This window comes from Macrobrachium rosenbergii, chromosome 7 (assembly GCF_040412425.1).
Source record: "Macrobrachium rosenbergii isolate ZJJX-2024 chromosome 7, ASM4041242v1, whole genome shotgun sequence".
Classification (NCBI taxonomy): domain Eukaryota; kingdom Metazoa; phylum Arthropoda; class Malacostraca; order Decapoda; family Palaemonidae; genus Macrobrachium; species Macrobrachium rosenbergii.
The window spans coordinates 2,675,001-2,700,000 of record NC_089747.1 but is presented as its reverse complement, the minus strand read 5'-3'; the positions used below and the strand labels follow the sequence as shown (position 1 = coordinate 2,700,000).

Below are 25,000 nucleotides of genomic sequence, written 5' to 3'. Positions count from 1 at the left end.
TACTATTACTAACAACAATAAAGTTATGAACTGAAAGCAAAAAGGAATACTGAACACAGCGAAAAGAAAATGAAAGAAAAATCAGAATCGGCAACGTGAATTATGGCGTCAATAAATTTGAAAAATTAATACAAAGACGAAAAAATAAAAACAAAAATTGAGAGAGATTGGCGTATATACAGGCTGAGGAGAATTTTGGACTTGAGAAAGTAAACTTGTGATTTCGTGTGATTCCTGTGACGACGAGACGTGGATCCTTAAAATCCTTCAGAAGGACTGCTGCAGCTGCTGCAGCGTCTCGAGACTTTTCCAAAAAAGTGACGAAAGAAGAAGGCGAGACGACGAAGGCGGGAGCCAGCCAGGGATTGAAGGAGCTCGGTCGGAACCCAGTTGCTGAAGTCTTCGGGTCTTCAAGAAGCTCCTCCAAATTCTGAATCCTGAAGAAGAAGAAGAAGAAGAAGAAGAAGAAGAAGAAGAAGACGGAGCCGAGCCAGGAATTGAAGGAGCTCGGTCGGAACCCAGTTGCTAAAGTCTTCGGGTCTTCAAAAGCTCCTCAAATTCTGAATCCTGAAGAAGAAGAGAAGAAGAAGAAGAAGAAGAAGAAGAAGAAGATGAACAGCCAACAACAACAACAACAGCCAGGAATTGAAGGGCTGAGCCAGCTCGGTCGGAACCCAGTTGCTGAAGTCTTCGGGTCTTCAGAAGCTCCTCCAAATTCTGAATCATGAAGAAGAAGAAGAAGACCGAATCCTTGGGCCGAGCCAGGAATCGAAGGCGCTCTTCGGATCCTCAGAGCAGAGCCTCCAAATCCTGAATCCTGAGCCGTACAGTTTCCAAAACAAGGCATAAAGAAAGCAAATGTATACGGTTAATACTGAACAATGTTTGAAGTATATTGCATCATCCTTTGTGTCTTAGCATATGTAATGGGAGATTTATATTCCTCAATAATCAAGGACTGTGTTAATTTCTATTGTTGTCAAAGAGTCGACAGTAGTTTACGAGTACAGGATACTCTTGCTGCTACTGTTGATTCTTTTGAACCAGAATTTGTTGAACACCCAAACAGCTTGAGGACGCCAGCCTTTGCCATCGCCATCCCAGGATTGGCCTTGTTGGCATGCTTGGCGTTTGCTGTTTATTGGAAATGCAGAACTTATAGACCCAAACTTCATGAAGTGGAAGACGAAGTTGAACTGGAACATGATGTAGAAATGGACCTGGAAGACAGCGAGGATGATCTGGAAACGTATAGGAGCGAAGTATCTACTCTGGAATACAACGAGGATGACCTGGAAATGCAAATGAGCGAAGTATCTAGACTGGAAGATTGTCTAGACTTTGAAGAACCGGATTACAGCGAGGATGACCTGGAAACGGATACCAGCGAAGTGCCCAGACTGGAAGATTATCCAGAACTGGAAGATAGTGGTGAAGATCTGGAAACGGATACCAGCGAAGTGCCCAGCCTGGAAGATGATCAAGAACTGGAAGATGGTGAGCATGATCTGGAAATGGATACGAGGGAAGTTTCAAGACTGGAATATCGTCTAAAACAGGAAGAACTGGAAAATGAAAGGGCGGAAGTAGAAAGGCAGAGACTAGAAGAAGCATTGGAAACGAGCCAGGCCACTGCAGGTAACATGGAACGCCTGTGGAAGGAGGCAAAGGAGAAATTGTTTGGCTTCGGAATCAACTACTTGAAAAGATGTCTTGCTGAGAAAGTATGCAGATCAGGAAGCTGAACTGAATGAATGTGTAAGGAAGGAAAAAGCGGACAACCGAATTCTACAGGACGCTCTCCATCATGGGAAGCAGATGGAAATTTCTCTGGAGGAAGAAAAGAAGAGAGGAAATGAGATGGAGGCTTCCCTCATAACGTTGAAAGTAGAGCTTGAACACAAGGACCTCCAAATAGAAAGCCTCTTAAACACGGAAAGAAAGCTGATATGTGAAAGAGAAGGACTAGAAGATAAACTAGGCGTCGCTCTGAATCGTGGAAAGGAACTGGACAGCTTGCTGGAGGAAGCAGACAACAGGGCAAGAAAAGTTGCAAGCTATTTCGAGGAAGAGGTCCAGAAGAGAGAGAAACAAATATGCGATTTATTGAGCCAAGAAGAACAACTAGAGGGTCAAGTGCTAACGCTAAACAGAGCAAACGAACGCTGGCAGCGAGAGTTACACGAAAAGAGGAAAGATGAAGAGGACCTTCAAGAAGAAAAGAAGCAGCTGGAGAACCAAGTGGAAAATCTGTCCAATGAGTGGAACGATCTACGCAGAGAAATGGAAGAACGATCAGGGCAATACCAGCTTTTACTTCAGGAGAAGGCGAGAGAACAGCTTGAAATGAAAAAGCATTATGAAGAGATTCTGAAGCAGAAGGACCACGAAATTGAAAAGCTGCGGGAAGATGAGGACGAACTGAAACAACTTAGACAGGAATGTGAAATGCTGAAAGAAAAGTGTAGGACACAGGAAGAGAATATGATAAGGGAAGAACAAGGTTTCCGGGAACGCCAAAGAAGACTGGAAGAAGCTTTGAAGACTCAGGACAAATACATGTTAATGGCCTTCTCACGGGACAGCTCAGAGGAACTTCCATCTGCAACACATTTGCATTGCAGTATGAAAATGAAGTTCTTGACAACAAGAGCGAAAAGGAGGAGGGAGCAAGACAAGTTTGCTGAGCCAACGACAAGAAAGGAAAATGAAGGCCAAGAAGAGGACCCGTGTGAGCTCTTGCGGATGAGGAAGGAAAAACAACACCGGAAATACTGCGACGCCCAACGTGAGAGGACCAACTATGGGAAGCAGTGGGAGGTCCTAACTCAGACCTTGACGGATGTCATCCACGGAGACGAGAGAATCCCGGAAGCAACGATGGGAGATGGTAACAAGAACTCTGGAGTTAGCAGCGAGCCCTCAGTACAAAATGGCGAGGAGGCGATTCCCAGGACACAGTACTGGGAGGCGATCCCCACATAGGAAAGCTGATGAGGCAATCCCCGCAGGAACAAATAGATAGGCAAAACAGGCAAATCTTGATGCCTTGCCTTCTACAGCCAACAGGAGTGAGTCACAGACCGACTCGGCGACCGTGAGGCTGAGCGTTCATCTTCAGCAGCGCGAGAAGGACCCAATGATTCCCCCACACCTTCAAGCTCCCCCCCCAAACCCCCCAACCCCCCGAAGGTGTTCATGGTGGTTGTTCTCATGTTGCTTTGGGTGCGTGTTCAGCCCCACAGTCATCGGGCCATTCTGTGACCCATTCTTGTTTGGTCTTTTGTCTCAGTCAGGAGGAGCTCAGCAAGTGAGCTCGACTGAATGACTCAGTTCAGTTTCCTGCTGTGGAAACACAGCATTTAACCTAGCCGCTGAGAGTGGGCTGGCTTGCCTGCCCACTCTCAGTGCCGGTCCCAAGCCCGGATAAATAGGGAGGGTTGGAATAGTCCGTAAAATGTGTGCCAAAAGCAGTGAGAGAGAGAGAGAGAGAGAGAGAGAGAGAGAGAGAGAGATCTGTAAAGTAAAACCTGCAGAAGAAAAATCTCCCTTTAAAACCACGAGATACGTTTTAAATAAACTTTGCTAAATGATATACTTAGAGCAACTGTAGCATTAGGCCTACAGTCTACAGTGCCTTGCACCTAGTATTTACCTCCTAATTGGAATTTGTTATTGAAAATGAATCAAATAAATTCCAAAGAATAGAAAGTAAATGCTAGGTGCTTGGCACTGTAGACTGTAGGCCTAATGCTGTCAGTTGCTCTAATATATAATTTAAAAGTTTATATAAATGTATCTCGTGGTTTTAAAGGAGATTTTTTTCTGCAGATTAATTTCTAAATCCTCTCTCTCTCTCTCTCTCTCTCTCTCTATTAATATGGTTGTGGGTGGAGGTTGTGACACCAAGATTCTTTGTAGATAGCTGTGGGTGTAAGGTTGTGAATAAAGGGTTGTGGGGTGGGTGTAAGGTTGTATGTGGATGGCTGTGGGCAGAGACCAGTTGGATGACAGTGGATGAAGGGTTATGGGTGTAAGTTTGTGGGTAGGGGTTAAGGACGTAAGGCTGTATGTGGATGGTTGTGGGCAGAGACCAACTGGATGACTGTGGGTGAAGGGTTGTGAGTGTAGGGTTGTGGGTGTAAGGCTGTATGTGGATGGTTGTAGGCAGAGACCAACTGGATGACTGTGTGTGGAGAGTTGTGGGTGGATGGCTGTTGTCAGAGGGTTATGTAGGGTTGTGGGTAGAGGGTTGTGGGTGTAAGGTTGTATGTGGATGGTTGTGGGTAGATACCAGGTGGATGACTGTGGGTGGAGGGTTGTGGATGTAGGTTTGTGGGTGTAAGGTTGTATAAGATACCAGGTGGATGACTGTGGGTGGAGGTTGCGGATGTAGATTTGTGGGTATAGGGTTTGTGGGTGGAATTGTGGGTGAATGGTTGAATGTGGAGGGTAGGGTTGTAAGTAGGAATAGTGGTTAGTTGTGGAGAGTTGTGGGTAGAGAGCAAGTGGAGGACTGTGAGTGGAAGGTTGTGGATGGCTGTGGGCGGAGGGTTTTGATTGTTAGGTTGTAGATAGAGTGTTGTGGGTGGATGTCATGTTAATGGTTGTGGGTGATTCTTCAGGCAAAAACCCCCCAGGGAAAAAACTTAAGAGGCAATCTCTGAAAAAAAAAGATTTGGGGGAGATCCCCCAGGGCATCTTACTGAGGAGATGATCCCCGGGGGCACCTTACTGTGGAGATGACACCCTAGGTCACCTCACTGGGGAGATGGTCCCCCAGTGACAAACACTAGGGAGGCGATCCTCAGAAAAAAGTTTAGAAGCGATCCCCAGGGCATCATGCTGGGAGGCTATTCCCCAGACACAAACACTGGGAGTCGATCCCCAGAACAAATAAAGTAAGTCCATCCCCCAGGGCACCATACTGGGGAGGGAATCCCCACATATAAAAAAACTTAGAGACCAGCTTCCGGGAAAAGAAAACCTGGGAACCAAAATGAATAAAATGCCACACAAAGAAAAATAAAATAAAATATAAAACAGAAAAGAAAAATATGAAAAAATAAAACATTTCAAGAACACAACAGAAATAAAAATGGTGATGTGGCAACTTCCGGTGTGCAGTAGAAAACCACAAGTTAATGCCACCGACCCTGCAAAATAGATAAGGTCCCCTAAAAATATATAAAACAAGTTTAGAAAATGAAAATGAAAAAATAAATAAAATAATAAAAAACTAAAGGATGGAGGTGGCAATTGCAGCCACTGACCACTCCCCAGTTGACCCAGTTATTTATTTATTTATAAATTAAAGAACTGTCCTGAGTTTTAATGTCTATAAGAAACGACTCAAGAATCTTTATTGTGGACAAAGACGCCGAAATCATTTTGGGACATTGTACTAATTTAGCTGAATATCAGATTGAATATTTGCTGCAATATAACTTCACGGAGATCAAGGGCTTTAGGAGAGAGAGAGAGAGAGAGAGAGAGAGAGCAGCAACAGGTACCGGATGTGACTTGCCTCTCTGCTGTCGATGGTGAACTGAGATGGCAGTATAAATGATCATTTTCTTTAAAAATTCTTTTGTATTTACTTACTTTTTCCAGCTTTAACTGGTTGAATTCCATCCATTATTTATTATTTGATAAATACGATAACTTATTTTATTATTCATTATTCATTTTCACTTACTTTTTCTTCGTATCTCCCAGAGCTGGGTCGTAACTTTTATCATTCCTCTACTCGACTTTTGGTGTCAATGGGGTCCCATAACTATTTACGGTGTTTTAATTTCGCGAAACTCTTTCGAACGAGTAGAAATCATCTTGAAGAGTTTTTACGAGAGTGTCTGTTATAAGGATTAGTCTTTCTTCAAATCGAGAGAGAGAGAGAGACAGAGAGAGAGAGAGAGAGAGAGAGAGAGAGAGAGAGAGAGATTAATTTACCAAAAGTACACTAAGAAACCTCGCTTTTTTTTTTCTCTGGGTCGTCGGTAGAAGAAGCCATAAAAATCAGCCACCTGATGTTAAGCATCGATTCGCCCTGTGAATGACGTCGGTCTATTTTGGGTCTGACCCAAAATCCTCCCACGACGTCTGGTGAGGGTGAGAGAAGAAGAAGAAGAAGAAGAAGAAAAAGAAGAAGAAGAAGAAGAAGCCTTCCTGAACAGCTGTTGGCGCCTTTTTCGAAAGCCCCTGGTCTCCTGCTGTGAGATTTTGGGGAGAGCTTTTTCTCCTCCTCCTCCTCCTCCGCCTCCTCGTCCTCCTCCTCCTCCTCCTCCTCCTCCTCCTGTTTCTTCTTCTTCTTCTTCTTCTTCTTCTTCTTCTTCTTCTTCTTATTATTATTATTATTATTATTATTATTATTACCCTTCTCTTTCTTCGTCTTCTTTTTCTTCTTCTTCTGCTTCTTCTTCGTCTTTCTTCTGCCTCTTCTTCTTCTTCTTCTTTCCACTTCTTCTTCTTCTTCTTCTTCTTCGATACGTACTCCTCCTTCTTCTTCGTCCTCCTCCTTCTTCTTCTTCTTCTTCTTCTTCTTCTTCTTCTTCTTCTCCTTTTTGTGCGTGTTTGTGACGTAATGGGCGTAGGTCTTTTTCCTTCCAAAGTAGGGTCTTTTTTGATAACGTGGCCTGGGCCAGTTTTTTATTTCTTTGCTTCGTAGTTACATTAACATTTAAAAACAAACATTTAAGATGTCAACTAAATGCTCACCTTTCGCACAGTATCATCTGGTTTGAAAATAAACTGACACCCTTTTCAACGAGGAAAAAATGAATTTTAAACAGAAGTCTCAAAAATTCTAGGAAGAATGACACAGTTCAAAAAATACTTCTATAGCATTGGCGGCGTTCAGAGCAAAACAGAATCCCTACCTCAAAACTATTTTCTCGCCGTTTCCAACCAGCATTTTTATGTTGGAGTGGTAATAGATCCATTGTTCTTTTATTCCTGAATAGGCCTACGCCTCTTAGTATATAGAGAATTAAATTGGTTGAATTGGTCCTCCAGGTTTCGTGCTCAGTGAATCGGATCCGAGCACAATTGTGAGGTTTTTATCATGGATTCAATCTCGGCGTCCCAGATGCGATTACCTTTTGTTTTCTTTTCACTTAATTTATGGGTAAACCTATGTAAGAGGGGTGGCCTTTGGAGGAAGTACCTTTCGTCACTGTCTGAATCATCCTACAAAACCCTACAACAGGCTACAAGTCATTTTACACACTTGTTAAATAAGGCTCATCACAAACACGTCTGTTCCCTTTGCATAATGTGAATGATTCGTAACTATACAGGCACTGAATATTACATGAAATAACCAAACCGTTGAGATGAAATACTTGTTTTTAAATAATAATATTTAGACTTTATTTAATTTCTTACAGTTCTTTAAAAATTTAACAATTTGAAAGCTAGAAAATAATGAATATTCTTACAAAATTTCTATAACAGATTCATTTCCAATGGTCAGCCAGAAAGCTTTGTCATAAATAATAATGTTTACATTTTATTTAGTAACTTGAAGTTCCTTAGAAATATGATAATTGTAAGACTGGATATTCAGTTAAGGTGTCGACCGCTTTCCATACAAAGAGAAGCTGGGTCACATGGGCTATTTGACAAGGAACCATGGGTCAAACGCATATAATACCAGGTCAAGAGCAAGACAATATAACTTAATTGTAGCTTTCCCGAATCAAACATCCTGTTTCACGAACTTGTCTCCTTTTTCTCTGCATGACCAAACCATCTCGAAATGTTAAAACATAAAGCGTATTATCGTGAAATATATGATTTATGTAATTTCATCTTACTGCACTCTACAGAGCAAAGAAAGATGGCGTTCCCCATTGTAACAGATAGTTGTGATTACGTCCAAAGATAAACTGAGACGGATGTTGCAACCCCGAATGAGTAATAAATCTGTAATGTAATGATACCTTGATGATCAGACAAATGATACAATAATAATTCTTTGCAATAAAAATGAATAATATAAGCTAGAACGAGATTACGATATAAATGAATAATTATCTCCCCACCGCTCTCTCTCTCTCTCTCTCTCTCTCTCTCTCTCTCTCTCTCTCTCTCTCTCTCTCTAATACAATAATTCCAAGATAATTAGAAAAATGATTTAATCATCATTATTTGCAATAAAATCGAGTAATATTGAACAGAACAAGATCATAATATTAATGAGTAATTTTCTCCTCCTCTCTCTCTCTCTCTCTCTCTCTCTCTCTCTCTCTCTCTCTCTCTCTCTATGATAGTAATACCATGATAATTAGAAAAATGATTTAATAACAATTAATTGCAATAATTATGAGTAGCAATCAACAGAACAAGATTAAGATATTAATGAGTAATTTCCTCTCTCTGTCTCTCTCTCTCTCTCTCTCTCTCTAAGTCTGTCTGTTTGCCAATGTCTCATTAGAAAAGTTCCCCTGGGAACTCTTGATTAAATGTTCTTGAGGTCTACACATGCAGTTCCCCCTCCCCCCAGCACTTCCCAGGAACTCCCCAAAAAATTCCCACTCCCCAGGGGCGACCCAATCGTTCAGTTACTACTTAACGACGTCGTTTCTTGAAGTCTTCGTCGTATTTTGGACCTTCCGCGGTTTCGGAAACGCATTCGTGGGGTTTGGTGGGGTTTCGAGAACTTATTCGTGGGATTTCGAAAACTTATTCGTGGGGTTTCTGAAAGTGATTCGTGGGGTTTCTGAAAGTGGTTCGTGGGGTTTCGCGAACTTATTCGTGGGGTTTCGAGAACTTGTTCGTCGTGTTTCGAGAACTTATTCGTCGGGTTTCTGAAAGTGATTCGTGGGTTTTCGAAAACTTATTCGTGAGGTTTCGCGAACTTATTCGTGGGGTTTCGAGAACTTATTCGTCGGGTTTCGAGAACTTATTCGTCGGGTTTCTGAAAGTGATTCGTGGGGTTTCAAAAACTTAGGCCTGTTCGATGGGGGGTTATTTGGGGTTTCGGAAAGCGATTCGAGGGGGTTTCGAAAACTTATTCGTGGGGTTTTGTGGGTTTCGAAAACTTATTTGTGATGATTTCGTGGGGTTTCGAGAACTTATTCGTGGGGGTTTCATGGGTTTTCGAAAAGTTATTCGCGGGTCTTTATGAGGTTTCTGAGACCTTATTCGCGGAGGTTTCGTGGGGTTCCGGAAAATTGTTCGTGATGGCTTTTGGGGTTTTGAAAGGCTATTCGCTGGGGATTTTGAGGTTTCGGAGAGGGATTCGGGGGGTTTCGGAAATTATTCGTGGTGTTTTTGAGGTATCAGAAAGTCATTCACGAGGTTTTCAGGTTTTAGAGAAGCAATTCATGGGGAATTTGGGGTTTCTGAGACTTGTTCATGGGGGTTTCAGGGTTTAGGAAAGTTGCTCGTTGGGGTTCCAGGGTTCGAAAAATTATCTGTGGGGTTTTTGGGGTTCTGAAAAGTTATTCATGGAGGTTTCGACCAACTCTGAACGACAGTCACTCCCTTGCTTTCTAAATTGCTAGTCTTTGTGTAGGTACGTAGTTTAGAAAGAGAGAGAGAGAGAATACGATCAGAAATCAGAGACTTCCTCACGAATCTATTCCCTGGAAAGATAAATCGTCTACGTGTTTACGATTATATCACCAATTTTCCGGGATTTTAATTTCGCGACCTGAACTTGGCAAATACGTCTAAGGTACTCCGCTGAAACTCCTCGATGGGATCCCAGCTTACGTAACTTTTAAACGAGCGCGTAACTCATCGCCGTCTCTCTCTTTCTCTCTCTCTCTCTCTCTCTCTCTCTCTCCACCAAGTGATTGGGACGCGGACTTATTAATTATGGAAGATGAGTAATTAAAGAGCGAACGGCGTCTTCTGCTTTCTCCAAATGTGAGTTGGATCAACTGAGTCTAGGATTTTGGTGGTGAATTACTCTAAGCTCTTGTTTTGGAATTTCACGTGTTTATCGCTTGGCGACGGGTTTTAAACAACGCACACATGTATCTATACATACATATACATACACACATACATGCTCGATCATTCAACATTCATCATCTGTCGTTCTCATTCATTACCACACTAAAAGCAGCTTCAAATTATTCTCTCTCTCTCTCTCTCTTACCCTTTTCCGACTAATTAGATTTACATAAGTATGTTAATTATAAGTTACAAAGTTATATATATATATATATATATATATATATATATGTATATATATATATATATATATATATATATATATATATATATATATATATATATATATATATATATATATATATATATATAGAGAGAGAGAAGAGAGAGAGAGAGAGAGAGAGAGAGAGAAAGCATGCACCTTTCATAATGACAGGTTATTTCTTTTCATCGTAATAAAATCCATTTTTTCCCTTAACACTATTCCTTCACACAATCATACAAAGTCGAGTTTTTCATTAGGCGGAATATAATCTTTTAACTCCTCATTTTCCTCTTCATAATCACAAGAAGAAGAATTTTTCATTACCGAATACACTCCCATTTTAACCCGAAGATCCTTTTTCTTATTTTGATAATTGTGGTCCCACGAATATAACCAAGAAATATTTGCAAGTCATTCCTTTTCATAATTGCACGAAGAATTATTTATTGTTATATATTTTTTTTTAACCCAAAGTTTCTTTCCCTTTTTCACATTTCTCTAAAAGAAAAACTATTGTGCCGGTTTTGTCTGTCCGTCCGCACTTATTTTTGTCCGCACTTTTTCTGTCTGCCCTCAGATCTTGATAATTACTGAGGCTAGAGGGCTGCAAATTGGTATGCTGATCATCCACCCTCCAGTCATCAAACATGCCAAATTGCAGCCCTCTAGCCTCAGTAGTTTTTATTTCATTTAAGGTTAAATTTAGCCATGATAGTGCTTCTGGCAACGATAGAGGAAATGCCACCACCAGGCAGTGATTAAAGTTTCATGGGCCGCGACTCATACAGCATTATGCCAAGACCACCGAAAGATAGACCTGTTTTCTGTGGCCTTGATTATACGCTTTAGCGGCTGTACAGAAAACTTCTTCGGCGCATTTTTTACTTGTTTTTAAATAATCTCAGTCCCACTTAAATAACCTGCAAATATTTGCAATTCATTCCTTTTCGTAATCACAAGTAGAAGAACTTTTCATTACTAAGCACACGTTCAATTTCACCTAAATTTTCTTTTCCTTATCTTGAGAATATTTGCAAGTCACCCGGCTCTAATTTGAGAGGACCAACCACGCAAGTATTTCGAGTGGGCGAAAGCTAATCTATTGCAGCCCGGGAATAAATCACTGGTCTAATAACCTACATACCGATGCATCTTTGTCCCCCAAAAATAGCTGAAATATATGTTTACATAAACTTTCTTTGATTTCTTTTGAACGAAGGAATTTAAAACACCCTAACTACCTTTGAGGCGATTGCTTGGGCACACTAATGAATCAACTGTAATTAACGTCGAATTTTTAATTATTCTCTCTCTCTCTCTCTCTCTCTCTTGTTTATGAAGATGAAGAGTCGTTTTGGGTAATTTATAGTGTCATTTCAGGTGGTATTAACAGAGAAGTGGTGCAGAGGGAGAGACATTGCTTAGTGAAAGAGAGAGAGAGAGAGAGAGAGAGAGAGAGAGAGGTCTCGATCATTATCTATATTCATGCACACCCTATATATCTCTATATCTCTATCTCCCCTTACCACCCTAACTGTTCACTTTCAAACATTCAAGAATTTCAGTAGATTATTCCCCATTCCCATCTCTCTCTCTCTCTCTCTCTCTCTCTCTCTCTTGAGTGTCTCCCAATTTCGTAGGGCAATATCCGCCGCGGAACGCGTCTGTGACAATCAGAGGTCGTTAGCCAACGAGATTCACACAGGATGCAGACAGGTCCAATACCGGTTCGTTACTCGAAGAGTTGTACAGTAGGTGGCGCTGATGACGCCTGAGATATGACAGGGGGGGATTTTTGGACTCGTCTTGTTCCGGTATTGTTAGTCATTTAGGGGTTAATAATTATTTTTTGGTGTTGTTATTTGTTATGGTTGGTGTTGAAAGTTATAGTTACGATGATAATGATAATGATGAATATGTTTTGATTTTATGAATAATAATAATAATAATTATTATTATTATAATAATAATAATAAAGTGAACTTAATATTGATTGGTATAAGGAATGTGTTTAAATATACATGCAAAGATGAATGTGGATAAGGAAAATCGGCCATTTTGATATATAAAAATGACTGTAATGCATGAATCGTCGAAGAAGGACAACAATTCGATTCTGATACCAAGTTGTGCACACACCATGAGCAGGAAAGTTCGACAGAACTGTTCATCGATGCTTTATTAATGAGTCAACCATAGTATTACTAATTCTCAGGCATGTGTCCTGAGAATATAAATTTTATTGCCGCATAAAATCGCACTAAAAAAAACCAATATGCCTTTATTAGGGTGCAAAAAAAGAACTGCCCTTAAAAAACTAAATAGAAATATGCTCCGGAGTTTTTTCGGCGCAATCGAGTTTTCTGCACAGCCGCCACAGCGTATAATCAAGGCCACCGAAAATAGAGCTAATTTTCGATGGTCTCGGTATAATGCTGTATGATACGTGGTCCGTGAAGCTTTAACCACGGTCCGGTGGTGGCCTATCCTATATATTCTTCCAGAAGCATGATCATGGCTAGCTTTAACCTTAAATAAAATAAACGCTACTGAGGCTAGAGGGCTGCAATTTGGTATGCTTAATGATTGGAGGGTGGGTGATCAACATACCAATTTGCAGCCCTCTAGCCTCATTAGCTTTTAAGATCTGAGGGCGGACAGAAAAGTGTGGACAGGAAAAATGCGGACAGAAGTGCGGACAGAAAAAAATGCAGACAGAAAAAAAGCGCGGACAGAAAAAGTGCGGACAGAAAAAAGTGCGGACAGAAATCTTAAAAAAAAAAAGATATAACTTTTTTCGTGACCTCATTGTAGCTGCGAAATAAATGAGGCCTTTAAAATATGAACAACTGCCAGAGAAAAAAAGCTTTATTAGATTAAAAAACCATTTTCACGCGACCTGTAATTTTTTTTTTTTACCCAGGATTACAGAAAGCGAATCAGTCATTAATTTCTATTTAAAATATTAATACTTTTTTTTAGACATCTAAATCAAATTGAACATTGCAACATTGCAACATTGTAACATAGCGTGAAGGTTTGGGCACTGGATGAGAGATGTTTGAACTTCAAGAAACGCTTTCGCTTAGTTATTATTATTATTATTATTATTATTATTATTCAGAAGATGAACCGTCTTCATATGGAACAATCCCTCGGGGCCATTATCTTGAAATTCAAGCTTCCAGTGAATAATTTGGAAGAAGTGACAGAGGGCAATAGGAAATACAAAAAGAAGAGATCGGTTATTAGAAAAAAATAGATATAAAAATTAATAATTGAATAAAAAAAATATAAAGTAATTTATTAAACCAAAGGAGAAAAGCTTTGGGGTGGTCATGCATCGCATCTTTACTTGAACTTTTGAGATTCCATTTGCAAAACAAGTGCAAATCTTTTGGCATTTTTTTGTTTATGTAAACATTACTCGACTATCAATCAATCATTCTTCTTCTTCTTCTTCTTCTTCTTCTTCTTCTTCTTCTTCTTCTTCTTCTTCTTCTTCTCTAAGACGAAAGGGCACCATTATCCAGGAATCACTTCTTCTTCTCTAAGACGAAAGGTCACCATTACTCAGGAATCACTGGCGCCAGTAATGGCGATACTTGCATCCTCCGCTCGCAATAGTGATACATAATATTACATTTATATTCTCCCGCGAATAAAGAAGCTGATTTACACCAATTTGTCTCGTAATAGGATGCAGGAACAGAGTCTATTTGCGGATATGTAAGGATATACAAGAGGAGTAGGATTCTGGTAGGTATTGTTGCTAAGCGTCTGTGTGTTTATATATAAATAAGTAAATTATGTGTATGTTTCGATTTGATGTCTAGGATTTCGAGATGTCTTTATTTCTTACAGATGACTCTTGTGTTCTGTATTTTGATATAATTTTCAGCTATTTCATATGTTTTGAGGTGACTTTGTAAGGTATAATCATTCATGTTTGTAATACACTGTGTTCGTGGAAGTTAAAGTTTAAATTCTGTAGAGAGAGGTATTTTTAACCATTATCAGATCACCACACCCCGTATTGACACAAGTGTTTGGGGGAAGTCGTGTTAGGAGAGCCACTCTCCTTATCTTTGATATGAGTTGACAGGCCTCGGCCAGAATGCTGTATATGTTTATCATGTGTGTCTGTTCCATAGTTATTATCTTCATCTATGCCTTATTATGTTTTCCATAATCTGAGTAGAAAGGAAAAGGAAGTGAGAGAGATGAAGTTGACAAGTTGTCAGCCGACCCAAGATTTGGTCCCAAAATACTTTTTCTATTTACCCAGGTACTTAACTCAGGGCAGGAAATGTCAATCTTGAGATAAGACACTTGAAGCTCCAGTCCTGTATGTATACCGTACATGTATACCAGTATGTATAATGTATGTATACTTTATGTATCATGTATACTGAGAGATGGGAGGAGAAATCCGTTGTTCAAAGACTGAAGGACTATCTCCATCGGCTCCTTCATGGCGAAAAGGGCAGGAGCATGGGAGGTGACCGGCGCTGCCATCAAATATTCCCACTCACGTTGTATGGTATGAAGGCAGCATAAGTTATACAACACAAATATAATTGGTTGCTAATCAATTTTTGCCAATTAAAAGGCCCTCGTAATTTTCTAGCATTTAACAACAATAAAACAAACGTTTATTCTTAAACGTGACAAAAAAAATTTCAGCGCTGCCAGTTCCTCTCTCGTGTTAAGCTGACCTCAGGGCATAAAGATGTCAAACAGCCCCGTGCCTCCACAAGGGAAGCTCAGTCAAAACACTCACTGACTCATTAAGGGTCTGTCGCCTTACAAACAACATGGAACGATGGAAGGTCCTCATTCCGCATTAATCTTCATCCACAGGCTCGAGAAATCGTTCATAGGGTCGTTAAGTACTTTTCTAAAGAAAAGACAAACCGTGGACCCATTGCGGATATCAGAAAAAACACTGCAACGCGCCTCCCAGAAGCAACAATGATACCGGGAGAACAATCAGCAGGATTTGCAAAGAAGGCAAAGATACGGAAGAGAGATGCGGCACAACAATTTTCCTGGAACGGGGAGAAGCATCAACCGAGAACCGTGACAGATGTCAAAATCGACAAGAGCGTTTTACGTGAAATGTTTAGACCAGTGTTACTCAACCAGGGGCATGCCCCCTGAGAGCACAAGAGAGGATTCAAAGGGGGCGTGAGCCTCAGGAGAATAATGCAGCTATAAATGAAAAAAAATAAGTTGTGTTATTTTAGACTAGATCAGTTAAATAAAAAGACATTATAGTAAAAAATATAATAATAATAATAATAATAATAATAATTATAATAATGGTAAAGTTTTATATAATAAAGTAATATCATCGTTACTAATTCATGCTTTCTCCTTCCACATGGGCTACCGTAAGAGTACATTGCCTGTCGTGGACGTGTATAATACGTGTCCCTTACTGGTGAGCTATGAGATCCGTTTCTCACCCAGTCCCACCGTACACACTATCAACACAGTCCTGTCAACACTCCCAGTTTACCCACATGCTCCGAAAGTATTTAGAACATTTCTTCCTTGCCGTTTCTACAGGCAAAATTGTTGAGGTACATTATCTCAGTTTCTTATCGACCCATTAACATTGTCAGGTTTGTGAGAAAGTGAATGAAAGAAAAGGAGAGATATATTCTGGGATTAATTTTTTTCCTATCAATTATTTTGACTAGTTTTGTTTTCCCTGTCGTTGATGGGCTGCCTGCATTAGTGGGATTATTGTCCTTTATTTGAAAAAAAAAAAATAAATCAGTTTCTATGTTTATCAATATACCGAAATATGTTGAGACCGTTGCTAAGATTACTGCAAAATTTTGAAGATGTATATTTTGTTTTATTTATTTTTTCCTTCATATTACCAAAAATCATAAGTTAATGGTCTCAAATTTTACTATTTACAAAAGAAGATGTACTAGTAACCACCACTTCACTGATTATCTCAACCATATGATCAGTGACCGAGTCAGAGAGGGTAGAGTCAGCGAGTAGGGCTGTATTAGAGAGAGAGAGAGAGATTCATGTGTGTATATATATATATATATATATATATATATATATATATATATATATAATATATATATATATATATATATATATATATATATATATATATATATATATATATATATATATATATATATATATATGTATATATATATGTATGTATATAAATTTAGTTATAAATGTTTGTATCTCTCTCTCTCTCTCTCTCTCTCTCTCTCTCTCTCTCTCTCTCTCTCTCTCTCTCTCTCTCTCTCTCTATATATATATATATATATATATATATATATATATATATATATATATATATATATATATATATATATATATATTATTTTCCTCTCCTTTTTCCTTCTTCTTTTCCTTCAAAAGAGTTAATTTAACGTCCAAGGCTGGATGTATTTCTTATATTGTCTCAATTTTCTGCCAATCGTGTTTAGCCTCAAAATTTTCAAAAAATTTTGGATATATCTTCTCCCTCTTTCTCTGTCCTTCTCACTCATTGATCATGTAACTGTGATAATCATACTGTGGTGTTGTTATCATCAGAGGTGAAAAATACTTAATTTACAAATGCATATTATCTTGATCCAGATACGTTTTGCCAGTTTCCTCCAACTACGTTGCAATGAGTGCCAAGAAGCGGAAGTATAACGAAGATTATATTCGTTTTGGTTGTGTCCCTCGAAAGGGTGACACAGAGGTCCACAGTGCGTGATATGTTACAAGACTCTGAGCAATGATGGAATGCGACCCTCACGCTTGGAACGCCACCTGCAAACAGCATCCTGGTCTAGTTGACAAGCCAAAGGCATTCTTTGAAACAAAACACACCTTGAAGCAAGTGAAAATGGATGACAGCGGGGTATTTCGACAACAATCATCAAAGGTTGTTGGGCTTCTTATGAAATTTCCATGTTGATTGCAAAGAGCAAGAAGAGCCATAACATTGGAGAGACTCTCATAAAGCCAAGTATACTATGTGCAGCTCAACTCATTCTTAGTAAAACAAAAGTGCAAATAAGCTTTCCCAAATTTCCCTGTCAAACAGATACAGTCCAGAAGAAGGGATCCATGAACTGTCTCAAGATATCAAAGAACAAACACTCGAACTGGTAAGGCCTCGCCTGTTTTTTGCAATCCCAGTGTGATGAAACGACCGATATCGCTCCAGTGTGCTCAGTTCTTGATGTATGCTCGTTTTGTGTCAGGCAACAATATAAAAGGAGAATTTTTGTTTGTTGCCCCATGGAAAGTTGTACAACAGCAGAAGCCATTTTAAAGTTACATCAGACTTTTTTAAGGAAAATAAACTTTTTTTGGGACTCACTAATAGGGTGTGTACTGATGGAGCCCCAGCCATGGTTGGCCTGCGTTCTGGAGTTCATCACAAGGTGAAAGAAAAAATCCTTCTGTAATAAGTACACACTGCATAATTCACCGTGAATCTTTAGCATCAGAACTTTGCCTGATGAAATGAGGGATGTTCTAAACAATAACTATAAAGGTAGTAAATTTCATCAAATCTGGAGCCTTAAACAGTCGTCTCTTCAAATTATTGTGTAAGGATATGGATTCTGAACATGAAGCCCTGCTTTTCACACAAACATACGATGGTTATCAACATGCTTGAAAGGCTTTATGAGCTACGAGAAGAAGTAATAATATTTCTAGATTCACAGCAGAAGGCAGCCCTTCATGACAAATTCAAGTCTGACAGCTTTCAGATAATTCTAGCTTACTTGGTGGATATTTTTGAATCTTTGATGCAGTGAACCTTAAACTACAGGGAAAAATATCACATCATCTCTCACCCGACACCATTCGAACTTTCATGGCCAAACTCGACCTCTGGAAACGTCGAATTCAGCAGGGAAATGCAGCCAGTTTTAGGAACTTAGATTCTGGGCTCGCTCATGGTAACCTTGACCCTGAGTTAAAGATCCTTATAATCACTCATCTAAGCAGCTTGAAAGCAGAATTCACGAAATACTTTCCAGACATAGATGACATGCGTGAATCCTGGAAATTCATTAGGAATCCTTTTCAGTGTGAATTCGCTGATGTTGCTGAGAAATTCAGAGGAGTTTCTTGAGTTAAGTTTAATTCCACAGCTAAGGATGAATTCAACGATTTGGATTTGGAGACATTCTGGATTAAATACCATTCTGTGTACCCTCTGATCTCACATCAGGCTCTTCGGGTTCTAACAATGTTTGGATCAACGTACCTGTGTGAAACTGCATTTTCTACGCTCACTGCTATAAAACAAAATACAGAAACCGCCTGGATGTGGAAGATGATTTACGTTGTGCACTCTGTAACATTAAACCTCGTATTCAAGATCTGGTATCCAAGAAGCAGTGTGGGTATCTCACTAAATAAGTTAAGCAAGTTATCCTGTAGAAAGTGAAAATGTCAATTATCTCACTTTATTTCCTACTTAGTAAATTGACTATACAACCCATAAGGCTTTTTTATTCCTTTTCATATAAAATCTGCAAGTGAAATTTATCTTTATATGCAAGGGGCGTGGCGATAAAAAATAATTGTGGAGGCATGGTAGTAAAAGGTTGAGAACCACTGTTTTAGACTCATGTAAGGAAGGAAGTACCAACGCTTGATATAATCAAAGACGCGTTAAAACACAATAGATATTTTCATCAGGTATGGGCATTCATGCAAAGTATCTTGTATGTTATAACGATAAAAACTGATACAAAAAAAAAAAAAAAAAAAACAATGAAATATTCCGTGTAAATGGCAAAGCTGGAGCTAAGTCTGTAGGGAAAGAAGATATATGAATAGAAAAATGTTATGAATACTCTAACTGGAAAGAAACGAAGGACCATATTATGAATAGATGATAAATTAAATAGCTGCCGATAATCTTATTTGTGTAACCTATGTATATTTATGATGCGCTCTCTTATCTGTCTACACACACAATCCTTTTCAAATGCCAATAGCTCTCTCTCTCTCTCTCTCTCTCTCTCTCTCTCTCTCTCTCTCTCTCTCTCTCTCTCTCTCTCTCTCTCTCTATATATATATATATATATATATATATATATATATAATATATATATAGACACATACTGTATATATACACAGTAAATTAACACAAAAACAAGTAAATTAAAAGTGGAAGTCCAGTAGTGAGATAATCACAAGGAAGGTCCAAAGAGATTCAATTAGGCCTATATGAAAAACAGAGACCTGGAAAGAATGGAAATATTTCCGAAGAAGTGTCGAGGCAATAGGGGAACACCCAAGAAGTATACTGCTCCCAGGAGACATTAACAAACGCCAAGGAGGTTAAACCTCTTTGACAGAACACAGTTAAAGTAAATTAGGTAACGAAAGTACTTTAGGACTCAGGAGCCATTATACTGTATATACAGAAATCAGAGACTCAGGAGTTGCCTTGGGAATTCAAAGATAGCAGTCCTCTCTCTCTCTCTCTCTCTCTCTCTCTCTCTCTCTCTCTCTCTCTCTCTCTCTCTCTCTCTCTCTCTCTCTCTCTCTGGTTCAGTATTGTGTCTAAGGGTTTGTAAAGTATTGGTTACCCTCCCTCCACAAAAACATAAGTTTTGTCAAATTCACCCTCGAAGTGTATACATTTTGTAGGATTGGTATTTATATTGTGCAAGCATTGTGAAAATGTGTTTTACTATTTTCTGTTGAAGAAGGTAAGATTCTTACTTGATATTATGGTTTTGTACTGTTATTGTGGTAGAGAATTATTATTTTGATAAGAGGTGGATAATAATATCTCTTACAGTGAGTTCTAATATGTCTTGCTGCTAACTATATTTTACTAAGTGCAAATAATTGTGACTTGGCAGTGTTGTCTTTTGAGGAAGTTTTAGAAAGACGTGAGTTTAGCCTTTTTTTTTTTTTTTTTTTTTTAAGTGAAGGTAATCTTTTGAGAGATTGATATAATCTTTAACCATATTTTGTCTTAGTGAAATTGCTGTTGGTATACAGAATTTCCATTTTTTTTTGCAGATTTCATTCTTATTTGTGTGTTGAAATGTTCATAATTTCACAATGCTTACCCAAAGTTCTGTTTTGTTTTTCTGTTGGTGTTAAAATTGTTGTAAGCCTTTTATTTCTAGAAGAAACCTTTGTCTGTCTGTCTGCACTTATTCTGTCTGCACTTATCCTGTCCACCCTCAGGTCTTGAAAACCGCTCAGGCTAGAGGGCTGCAAATTGGTATGCTGATCATCCATCCTCCAGTCATCAAACATACCAAATTGCAGCCCTCTAGCCTCAGTAGTTTTTTTTTTATTTAGAGTTAAAGTTAACCATAATCGTGCGTCTGACAACAATGTAGGACAAGCCACCACCGGGCCGTAGTTAAGATTTCATGGGCCTCTGCTCATACAGCGTTATACCGAGACGACCGAAAGATAGATTTATTTTCGGTGGCCTTGATTATACGCTGTTCAGAAAACTCGATTGCGCCCAAGAAACTTCGGCGCATTATTTACTTGTTTTAATCTGCTATCTGTGCAAACATGCGTTAGTTTACTTTCAATAAATCTTAAGTATGCGATCGCATTTATCTCGGCTTCAAACCACAAACAAAGAGACACAACTGATTCATCAATAAGTAAATAAACAAAGCAATTAACTGATATTTGGTATGAACACGTTTCATAATTATGTAAACATAAGGACTTTGTTCACTTTCAATACAACAAAACACTAGCAACAAAATGATTAATTTTAATCAATAATAAGTAACTGATGTTGGCGTCAGCTTGTAAATATTGCGAATTCCTTATTGATAATGAGAGGATCCAATATTGCTTTATGTCTTCATGAATACCTCCAGAATTCCTCACAAAAGGAGGAATTGAAGACAGATTCCCCACGCCTCTGCAAATGGCGAAGGTATCGACTGCGGTATATAGAAAAGTTGATGAGAGAGAGAGAGAGAGAGAGAGAGAAGCTGAAATGAGGAATATTCTAATTATACTGAAATTGTGGAATAGAATAACTTGGACAGGTACACACATACACACACACACATACACACACACACACACACACACACACACACAGAGAGAGAGAGAGAGAGAGAGAGAGAGAGAGAGAGAGAAAGAGAAGCTTAAATGAAGAATATTCTAATTATATATTGAAATTGTGGAACAGAATAAGGCAGAGAGAGAGAGAGAGAGAGAGAGAGAGAGAGAGAGAGAGAGAGAGAGAGAGAGAGAGAGAGAGAAGCTGAGATGAAGAATATTCTAATTATATTGAATATGTGAAAGAGAATAGCTTGGACAGGTACAGAGAGAGAGAGAGAGAGAGAGAGAGAGAGAGAGAGAGAGAGAGAGAGAGATTGGAATGAAGAACACTCTAATTAAATTACTAAATATCTTAAAGAGGATAGCTTGGACAGACAGACAGACACACACACACAGAGAGAGAGAGAGAGAGAGAGAGAGAGAGAGAGAGAGAGAGAGAGGTTCGAATGGAGAATAATCTAACGATTTTGAATATGTGAAAGAGAATAGTTTTGACAGATGAAAGAGAGAGAGAGAGAGAGAGAGAGAGAGAGAGAGAGAGAGAGAAATTGTTGGTTGGTCTCTCGATTGTGTTATTCAACCTTGCTGGTCATGTGTGGGGATGCTTGCGCGCGAGCGAGCTTGTGCGTATGTCTGTGTGTGCTTTTGTATGTGCGTGTGTGTGTGTGTGTGTGTTTGTACGAATGCATTTTCTTCTTGGCTGGTAGCGCTACGGCGCTGTCACAGTTCGAATGCTTGTTCATTAGCGCTTTTGTGTTTCGTGTTTCTTTTGTTCCGTCGCTACGAATTATTTTTCTCCTCCTCCTCTTCCTTCTTTTCCTCCTCCTCCTCCTCCTCCTCCTCCTCCTCCTCCTCTTTCTTCTTCTTCTTCTTCTTCTTTTGTAAGCGAGTGATTTCTCTTGCCCGAGTTATTTCCTGCATGTTATTGCGCTCCCTGTGCCGATAATGGCTGACGCTGCTAGAAGTGGCGTGAATATTTTCGAGATTATGATTAAGATTTTTGCTTAAACTTGATTCTCAATATCTGCAACTTAAAATTTTGTTATCAAATATTCCTATGATCTAGGAAAAATCGGTACATTTCTGTGAAAGCTTTTAAAAATAATGAACAAGCAAAAAATGATTTCGTGTCGACATAAACACGGGAGAAAAATATAACTGCCTTGCGCCACCGCATACAGACGTAAATATATTATTCTAGTCAGGAGAGGAGGTATTTCTCAAAGGTGAAGGAGGAGAAATATTGAGAAATCGACAGAGAAAGAGAGAATAGTTTTTCTCCCGGAAATAGTTAAAGAAATGATTTTTTTTCCTCGGACAAAATGAGAGAATTGTCATCCTTAATCTCTACACATTTTCATCTTCTTGTAGAAGTGATGCTTATGTATTTATTCATACATTGTCTTCACAGTATCTTCTTCACAGTATTTTGTGAAACAAAAACAAGCCTATCTATACGGACAAAGCATTGAAATATTATGAGCAACAGATGTCAACAAGTAAACAACACGATTATAACCTGGAACAAGCTACAGCCACCTTCTTCAACACCATAACTATTATTACAAATATCATATCGCCACCCAGACTGTGTGCTGACGCATTCAGCAACATTTCAGGCACAAAAGACCCCGGAGAACGCTCTCGCGCGCCTGAATACAACCCATCTCCTTAGTATAACGTCCCACGTCGAAGATGCCTTTGAATCAGTTTCAGAATATGCCCACCCCGCCTCCAGAGGGTAGGTTCTGTCGTCAGGAGCCACTGGGAGGTGGTGGCCCTGGACCTGAACAGCGATGTAGCCATTTCATACCTCGGGAGAGGCGCTATTTTCCCCATAAATGAGGAGCCGGTACAAAGGCCACGTTTCTGGCGAGGTTTACGGGCTGCTTCTCAGAGCATTGTCAGGTAGAAGAAGGGTGTTGAGGGTGACATTCGTCAGTGTGCTTCTTGCAAGGACTTTTCTTGAATAGCAGACATTATGACTGAGTTATTAACAACAATACAAGGTTGCATACGATAAGATTTATTACTGGGGTTATCATGAAAAATACCCTTGTTATTGCAACATATTAGGACAGAATTACCAAAAACAAAATAAGACTTATATATTATTAGATTTATTGATGACCTTATAATGAAAAAAAAAATGACAGAGCCACTAAAAACAAAATAAGGTTTGTATACAATCAGATTTATTAGTAATATTTTTATAAGGAAAGAATACATTGATTTTTTTAACAGAGTATTAGCTCTCACCTGCCGACAGGTGAGTGCTAATAAAGGTACTTCCGGCGCGTAGGAATGTTAAGGCTTACAATGGATTTAAAGAAATCCTTCTGGCAAGTTGTACAATGATGATGATGATGATGACTGTTGACATTGTAAAGTAGTAATTCTCTAAGTTTTCTTCAGACGTTAAAATAAACAAGTAAAAAATACGCCGAAGTTTCTTCGGCGCAATTGAGTTTTCTGGACAGCGTATAACCAAGGCCACCGAAAACAGATCTGTCTTTCAGTGGTCTCGGTATAATGTTGTATGAGCCGCAGCCCATGAAATTTTAACTATGGGCCGGTGGTGGTCTATCTATATCGTTGCCAGAAGCACGATCATGGTTAAGTTTTAACCTTAAATAAAATAAAAATTACTGAGGCTAGGGCTGCAATTTGGTGTGTTTGATGATTAGAGGGTGGATGATCAACATACCAATTCGCAGCGCTCTAGCCTCAGCAGTTTTTAAGATCTGAGGTCGGACAGAAAAAGTGCGGACAGAATAAAGTGCGGACGGACAGACAAAGTCGGCACAATAGTTTTCTTTTAAGAAAACTAAAACTACTTATTTACTACGAATAACGACACTTACGAAAACGATTTTTTAGGGGCAATGTCTCTTTAGAAAAGCTAAAATTGTTGCAGAATCTCTTGTCGCACAATAAAACCAACAGCTTCTGAATATGTCTGATGTCTCCACCAGTCAAATGAGACATCGCTGGGAAGAAGACAGACTGACGTCATCACGTGGAGACGTCATCAAGGAAACAATCAACAGCTCATGAATATGACAGCAATGACCGCTGATGTCATAGCAATATGAATGTCCGATTTGCAACAGAAACTTTACCAAGCAATTGATGTCCTTACATATAAAATAGTTACTACAGATGAAGATTTTGGGAAATATTGATGAGTATCGTTACTTGATATGACGATATTTTTAATTATTTGTTTTTGAAAGTGGTTTAAATAAACTCCACTGTTTTCGGGTGAAGAAACATCGTAGACATATATCACAGGAATGATTTAAAGTATTTCAGAGGAATGGAACACTCTTAGAGAGCATGATGGGGAAATATAGCTACAAACCAAAACATATCGCATTCCTCAAAAGCGCAGCAAAAGCACGCACGAAAAATGCTAGACTTATATAAAAAGCTCTTGAGAATTCCACGAAAGATAATTCCGACTAAAGACCAGAATTACGGAAGAAAAACTTCGTCAAAAAAGAGCTTCGCATCGCATCGCGAAAACCTCTGATATAACTATCCTGATGGCGAACAGGAAACGACTGAGCTCCATATTCTAAGAAAAATCCTCCGCACTTATCGGCGACTTGAGGACGAACAGGGCGACTGCTAGCAGTTACAGTCGCAGTCCAAACTACTCCTTTCAGAACAAGCCAGTCACTGCTTTCGTGACAAGCACAGGGATCTCCCAGACGCTGCTTTAAGGCAGTGTAATATTGGGAGAGATGGCTTTCG

General features: G+C 39.2%; 1 protein-coding gene across 1 annotated transcript; it reads left to right on the top strand.

Moving 5' to 3' along the window:
• The first annotated feature begins 1,818 nt into the window (after positions 1-1,818).
• On the top strand, positions 1,819-2,985 carry LOC136839934 (golgin subfamily A member 6-like protein 22). The gene has a single exon (XM_067106209.1). The coding sequence runs from the start codon at positions 1,819-1,821 to the stop codon at positions 2,983-2,985; it is 1,167 nt and encodes a 388-aa protein (XP_066962310.1).
• The last annotated feature ends 22,015 nt before the right edge of the window (positions 2,986-25,000 follow it).

Excerpts from the sequence above, each read along its gene's own strand:
- LOC136839934 (XM_067106209.1), top strand. The coding sequence starts at position 1,819 with ATGGAAATTTCTCTGGAGGAAGAAAAGAAGAGAGGAAATGAGATGGAG.